At 35.9% G+C, this 8,175-nt stretch overlaps 1 protein-coding gene across 6 annotated transcripts in view; it reads right to left on the bottom strand.

Moving 5' to 3' along the window:
• Positions 1-2,482: 2,482 nt before the first annotated feature.
• Positions 2,483-8,175, bottom strand: part of cyst (rho guanine nucleotide exchange factor 18 cysts) — a 203,711-nt gene continuing 198,018 nt past the window's right edge. For all 6 annotated transcript variants that reach the window (XM_083140739.1, XM_083140764.1, XM_083140772.1 and 3 more), the window contains one exon: positions 2,483-7,707. In XM_083140739.1, the coding sequence (XP_082996865.1) occupies positions 6,913-7,707 (795 nt within the window). In that variant the 3' untranslated portion in view covers positions 2,483-6,912. The remainder of the gene's footprint in view (positions 7,708-8,175) is intronic.

Below are 8,175 nucleotides of genomic sequence, written 5' to 3'. Positions count from 1 at the left end.
AAGTGGGCATCTACAATTTAGTCTATCCACTTCGTCCTTCTGATACTAGTTGTCTGTGACACACTGAACAGATGACAAAATAGAAATGAAAGAACTCAAAATTCCAAAGGTAAGCAACACATAATACAATGTATATTGAGGGCATTATGAGGAAAGTGGCAAAAATGGTTGAAAATACAGGGATATAAGTAGTAGTAAAAACAAACTCTCCGGCGACTGTGTTTATCTACGCACCGGATACACATGTAATAGTTTGCCCGGATACACATGTAATAGTTTGCAACTGTGAACAGGGCACTATATTCGCTACTGATTCATCATTAGATTGTTACAGTGGTTGTACGTGTTTTAGCCGTAATGTAACAACGTGAACCTCGGATACTTTCGTTATCAGCACAAAAGTACCACAAGGCATCTGGACACAAACCTGTAGATAACCTTGCAACGAGATTTGCAAATATAATTGACATGTAGCGGGGCGTAAACAGCCACATGTAAGCTAAGTCCAATAAAATTTATTGTTGTTGATATTTGATATGTAGTCTGAGACAAAATCCGATATTGACACTTCATTTTGAATATGTTTTTTACCATTTCTCATCATTGGTTCACTTCCCTCTTCCCCTGTAATGACTGCTGATCTTCTGGCTGGTAGGTAATCATGTTCGGTCTACTGGCTGCGTTTCTCAATTTGTTTTACAGCTAACAATGTGTTCGGTAGTTTGTCACTTTTCACAAAATTTGTGTTTCTTGCAACACTGCCGTGCGCTGTTTCGCCGCAGGAAATGATGTTACATATACGATCAAATGTTGCAAAACGGTCCTTTTTAAAATTCTGTAGTGTCGAATCGACGCATCAATGAGAAAAGTTGTTTGTTTTGATGTCCTCTATAAAAGTCTGTGGTCCGTGGGCACCATTATATATATATACACACACGTATGTACATACCTTTGTGACTGCTAGAGGAGAGGTGTTGCACGGGGTATCTCGACAATTTTAAATGGTAAATGGGGTCACTCCACGCTTTGTCTTATGTCACTCAACTTTTTTTTTAAAAAAAAGCTTTGCACAAAACATATTTTTAATAATTGCTGAAAATTGCAGATTTAAATTTGAATTTAGACAGAAAGAAAAGTCCAAGTCCACTTTGTTATCAGAACAACTAATCAGGATTGGGCCTACAGTTTTTAATTGAGATTTTGACACCCACCCCCAGAAATCTAGTCTGGGACCTAACTTTTGGGGATCTGAATCGAACTTGGGCATATCTTTTTTTTGGGGGGGGGGAGAATCCAATGTATGCCTAATTAGTCCTGGACTCCTTGAATGCAAGACAATAGCGATTACCACTACTATATATCTAACACCCAATCATTGTGTTAAGTAATTTCATACTCAATTGTTGTTACGGAACAGATCAAGAGAATGAATTCAGTATCGATTCTTCTGTATTTTTAGTCATGATATTTTGTAAATGTGTTTAGCTTGCTGCAAAATTACAAAACTACCAACTTCACAATGCATGCATCAAAAATCCCAAGTAGGCTATCTCCCTCTACTATTGTTCCACTCATACAAAACCAGAAGTTCTGTGGTGACAAGTCTGAGTCACGTGACAACTCATTTGTAACTTTCACATTCATCGCGGTAGCATTTTCTTGCCAAATTCCGTGGACAATGAAAAGAGAAAAGGAGAGGTGTTCTTTAACCCTGGCCACTTGTTTGACAGTTTCAGGAATATAGCAGCGCTTGAGGCGATATCTGCGTTTGCCAATTGGAGCTGCCAGTTGTCTTACAGAAAAGTGTTTCAATTGAATAGTGAAGGGGGGAAAAGTAACTAAATTGCCAATTGTTTCCCCCCCAAATATCATTCCCCCAGGAATAAAATTTATCAAGCAGAGAGGGAGACACAAATATCCAGAGGGAGGAATTCCCCTCATCCCCCCTAAAAATACCACCCTGCGATAACCTCATCTTCACCAATCTTTCTGATAATTATGATCATATTGTCAATGTACTTTAGTTATCAATCAGATATCTGAACTGCACGTTTTACTTTGATAATCTTTCTAATGTCTAGTATTATAAAAGTGAAAATTTATTGCAGAAATCCGAAGGAACCACAATTTTGCACAAGACTGAAAATCATAAGAACCGAATCCAGAAGAGGAAGTGAACTAACTGCTTGTTCATTTTGCAACTTTTTCTCTTGCAGACTCCAAAATGCACGTAAATTCCAGATGATCTGCAAAATTCCCTGACATTTCCGTTTTCCAGGTGTTCCAGATGCGTAGCAACTCTGACAGGCATTTTTTCATGCTTCACATTACACCCAGACCGTCGGTACTGGTGTTAAAATTTGAAGCAATATTTCATACCACACAAACTAACAGCATGCTTACCCACTGCTATATGGTTCAATAAATTACAAACAGTTTTTAATTCATTGTACAAAATGAAATAAACAAGGCATTATAACATTAAGATGTATACAATATTTATTTACAATAAATAATTAATTATATACATTTTCACTTTTTTCTCAAATTTTCTAAACAACATAATTATTGATTGTCCAAATCCTATATGGAATGTAACCTCCACGATTACGCAAAACAGTTACAAAATCAACTAGGAAACAAGAAGTACATTTCTGTTCAGCTCTTTAATGCATTATCATCATTCAAATTACCACTAATAAATGCACTCAGTCAAGAATCACTGTATTTATTTCATTCTTTCTCTGTGCACCACACACACACATCCCACTCATCTTGTTTATTTTTCTAAAATGAAATTTGAGTAAATATCAAGCTTAATATATACGTGTATATATTTTTTAAAAATACATTAAATCAAAATGTGTGTTACACTCAACAATAATGGCTATTAAAGAACTTTATATAATACTTATTGATCAGTTCAAATTTGCAGAAAATACACACTTCCAAATCACCTACAGTAGAACCTGTTCATTGTGAAGTTCATCACAAGGAACTTTTGTCAATTTACATTTGTAAATAACTCCCCTCAAGAGTTTGTAGTGTTAAAAATAAATAACAAAACGAGGCATTTTCTTTTCTGCCATTCTCACTATTGGGATAATTCAAAATTCATTGTTCCTTTTTAAAATCCTGTAATCTTGATGCTTTATCATGATTCATATCTAAAGGAACTGACTTGGAAAGAACATGGAAGAATTGGAACTGTAAAAGGAAAGTGGGAACATTAGCAAGTTAATTTGAATTGCTGTCTCAGACATTTCCAAAACTCATACAGACTATTTTTACTTGATAGTTGTAGACAGTTTTGATTGGATAGTTTCATTTCAGAATTTCTCTCAATCATATTATGGGTTTTTCACACACATTATATAATTTGCTATAGGGGACATTTCATATCTACGATAACTATAATCTTTGGTTGACCAAGAATAGTTAGGGTAATGGTCCTTCCAACTAATGCATTTCATTATTTTTAATTAGTTCACAACAACAAGGTTCTACTGCATTTTATTAATAAATATATCAGGTTGCTGAAAAAGGTTGAATTAAAAAAGAAGTGTCTTGAGCAGAGGACAAAAATACAACCATACGACAAAGTACTTAAGAAAACTTATTGCATAGTCACAGTACGTGGAAGATAGGAATATATACAAAAATATTTTATATTGACACAAGAAATACATACACAAATAGGCCTTTGTGAACAAAGCCTTACACACCATAGCCTGAGTGCCAGTAGTAAAATCCTTTTTCTCCTCTCAACAATACTGATTAGTTCATCTCCCTTAGCCCCAAAAGCTGTATTTTGAACACACATGAATAGTCCCCCCTTTCCCTCCCAGTTTATCTATCACCAAGCATCTACTACTATTACTATTTCTACAGTTATCTACAAATTCATGGGTCATATTGATACACTGCAGCTATGAAAGTGCGTCTTTTACAGGACCCATATTTTTTATCTTATAAATATTTTTGTTAAGTTTTGGGGAGAGAAGTCTGAACTTTTGGGCGCAGTTTGGTTTGATATTACTTACATTTAAAACAGCATTTGCCATAATTATAACATGATATTATTTAAAGTAATCAAAAAATATATTGTAAATAATTAACTTACGCAAAATAAATAATGCTCAAGGTAAAATTGCTATTGCACAAATGCTGTGCAAAACATAACATATATTTCAAATTTTTATCTTAATGCTATATGCACTATGAAATATATATAATTACATGAGAATTACATTACTTATTACTTCATTCAATTTTTACACTTTAATAACAAATTTTGTGTATCTCAAACTTTTTGACCCTGATTTTTAATATAGTCATGGTCTTTGAAAATACTGTGTGTAGTAAAGAAAAAATGAGTCTGAATTCACATGAGGCAATATTTCAAGGTATCTAACTTTAGCACAAATTATATTGGAAAAATTAAATTTCTTCAACTGTTTAGTTCAAATGATCTGGACTGTCTGTACTGCAAAGTCTATGAAAGTATTTGTTCACAATGTAATCTTTACTCATATAAGTTCATCATTCATATCTTACTAGCTTTAATACTGAATTATGAAATACCTATTATACATTTGAAACAAACGTCTCCCCAAACTTTCAGTTTAAAATTCAGACTTCTTTTTGATGATAGTATCAACCACTGAATATTTATAGTTCTTTTTTTGTACTGGACTCTTCAAAAGAAGACTAACAATATATTTTTTTCTTTAATCAACATTATTACTGAAATTCAGGCAACAAGTAACATCTGGATGCTTTCAAGAAAGAAGATTACATTTTTGTAATGCTGGCATTAATGTGTGCCAGCTGCAAAATGTGTTTCAGAAAATGCTCTCACTCGACAACAAATATCAATCTTCTCCATAGGCATTCCTTTCAGTTAAGTTGTCAAAGAATCTATTCACTTTTGTCAGTCTGACACATATCTCTCATTTTCAATGCAAAGATCATCAAACATCAGTCGGATTCCAGAAAAAAAAAGAAATTGCCTCTAAAGTAGCTTTTTTTTTCCTAAATAACTTACTTTTAACAAGATATCAACATATAAGGATAAGCATTTAAAAAAAATCTCTAGAGAATGGTGATTCTTTGCATTATCATTTTATGATAAAACAATGTAATACAATTCTGATCTTGATAATTTACCTTCACTACATTATGCCATTGTGTGAACACATTTTAAATAATGTACTATTCTCTGTGTGAGTATTTTAACAATTTCAGTTAGGTCTAAACTTAAAGCTTATGCAGATGTAACGTGGTTTCTTAATTTCTTCATTTCCATTAAGACACGGAAACACTTAAAAAAAATATGAGTTTTATCATTGGTAGTAATGGTTTTACTTGGCACTATTTTTCAATTCCTATGTACCTAATGCATTCTTAAAGATGTTTAACATTGTTCCAATTAACCTAAGAGGTAGGAAAGTGACATAAATTAACTAAAATAGAACAAGTAACAAATTAGGAATTAGCCTGTTTAATGATAGAGAATGAAATAAATAAATTTCAGTTCGGTAAACTGTTATTAAGTTCACTTCGCATTTGCTTGCATTGAATGGGAAGATACAAAAGTGTTCACGCTTTTCCTGGTGCTAAAAGCAACACAATGATATTCCCAGCTCCATACAGTCAGATGATACCTGCAGAAAACTGAGAATATATTGGAAACACACTCAAACATATGTAATCAAAGTAAACTCCAAGGTGCAATAGCGCTTTAAGGACAAATGCTTGCCAAGCAGCTCTTCACTTGATGGTGCATGATGTACCATCCCTGTATTGTCTAGTTTCCTGGACTGGAGTCTGCTACTGTTACTCCCAAGTAGTACCCCATTTGGCCTGATGATGCTACGCAAATACGGGCATTCTGGGGATACAAACCTGGGACCACTTGCATCAAAACTGAGTATGCTAACTGTTTGGCTAAGTGGGAGCTCAAACATAACAGGACAGGGAAAATGTACTTCTGATTAGTTCTGACAAACTCTGTTCTAGTAGTTAAAATTCAAACAGTTCCTCTCAAATATGCGATCCTTCAGATTTCCAGAGCTCTCCACACCAGATTAATTTCCCTTTCTCCAAAGTGAAACATCCAACTGGCAATACAATTTCACACGTTTGCCTGCAACTATGCTATCATAATATATACATAATCGGCTTACTGAAAATGTGACGTTTACATTAACACATGACTACCACAAATAAATCAGAAATCAGTTCCTGAGAACATAGAGAATTGGAAGTCATTATAAGTATTTTACAGACATTTCCGTAAATGGAATATACCGATAGATGCAACTCTATCTCTTTTGGGGCTAAGTTGAGAGAAAATTAGAAAAATCTAAAACATTCTGCAGCAAAGTTTAAGTATTTGCTCACTTTGCACAAATCCATCGTCATCCATCACATATGCCACACATGAGGAATGTGCATGTCAAATGCAGTAACAAGGAGGAAAAAAATAACTGCTCCACCGCTTACTGAAATAATCCGCACCACTAAGGCTCATAAAAATAATCATGTACACTCTTAATACATGCTGAAAAGACCAGTCAGAGTCCGTTACATAAAATGCGAAGTGTAACAATATCTTTTTAACAGGTCAACACTAACAACTACACCAAGTGCCAAATATGGCACATTATAACAAATCTTATTACACATTTTTTTTTTTTTAACAGGCTACTTGAAGGCAGCAAGATCTACAATTACAACAACAACCTATTTGTCACTGTAGATGGGGTTACTGGGAATGACAAAACATGGCATGAAATCCCATTAAATGCTACTTGGAAGTCCTGTAACTTATTCTGCCATGTTCGACTGTTCTAAATCACCGATTGTCACTCTGAGAAAGAACTTCATTAGAATTGATACGATTGAAGGTCAGAAGAAAATAATATCCTCTTCCGATGCCTGTGGGGCCACTCCTTGTGGGCTGGTTATTCTCTGGTATTTGTCTGGCAGCTTAGGATACGTGTTGGTACGACCTGCCTTTGCCCCACCAGAAGTGGTTCTGCTTGGTTCTCCGGAACCATCGCTGCTGCAAGACGGTGGCGAGATGTTCTGCATCATCGCGGGACTACTTCCGGTACGGACATGTGTGTGCGACAACTCTTCCTTGGAGGTCGGACTGAAGCTGTTCGAGCTGAGTTTTTGGTACCCACCCGTTTGACTCTTTTTGCCTTCCGGAGACTGGGAGAGTTTCATGGGGAGTACCTGTTGCACTCCCTCTCGCGGGGGTCCAAATATCGTCCCAGCAGTCTTTTCGCTGCTGCCACCGATCGCCCCACCCAACTTTGCAAGCTTCAACGGAAGCTGCTGCTTTATCTGCACGTTCTGTGCCACTTTCTGCTGATTGGTGGCACTGATGAGATTCAAGGGTAGGGGAGCTTTTCCGCTGTTCCCTATTGAACTCGCTGATGTGCTCTTCCACTTGTTTTCGAGTTTCCTTCGGCTGTCAGATGCCGTAGAAGGCGAGGAAGAGATGCTCACAGCATCACTCCCCTTTCCCTGACCTGCTCCTTCACCTTGATTGGACTGTTCAGCATGAGCCATAGCCGACGCTACTACTGGTATATTTGAGCCAAGGAATATACCTTGGCTTCTCAAAGTTTCTAACTTGCGATACAATTGTTCCCGTTGCTGGGTAATATCTGCTTGCTCTGCTCTTACCTGCTCCTATTGAAAAAAAATGACAGTCATCAATACACAAGAGAATTTATAATATATTACCTTATCACTTAGTATTATTGAAAAGCCTCAGTATACATTATATCATCTCACAATTGGAATATGATGGACTATATAGGGTTACCATAATATCCCATTCCATAGGAGTTTCTTGTTAACCACATGGCTTTTGTTATTTGCAATCCCATTGATTTGATGATACAGTAAGGTAAAGTGGCCACAAGTTCCCCAGATGTATCCCCTAAGAACTTCTAGGTAGTAAACAATAAATGGGCTGAAGAAATGTGATCATCTTCTGGAATGCAGCTGCGACACCAAAATTGATGAAGAAGCAGTGCTTGCCAGGGTATGCCTGAACTTCTAAAGGAGGCTCAAGAAATGCTTGGATTCCAGTCAACAGCACATAAGAGCATTTATAATTGCTTTGTCCTTTGAATTGTCACCTCTGATGATAAA

Source organism: Lepisma saccharinum, chromosome 1 (assembly GCF_977018435.1).
Source record: "Lepisma saccharinum chromosome 1, izLepSacc3.1, whole genome shotgun sequence".
NCBI classification, from domain to species: Eukaryota; Metazoa; Arthropoda; class Insecta; order Zygentoma; family Lepismatidae; genus Lepisma; species Lepisma saccharinum.
This window is presented reverse-complemented; position numbering and strand designations above follow the sequence as displayed.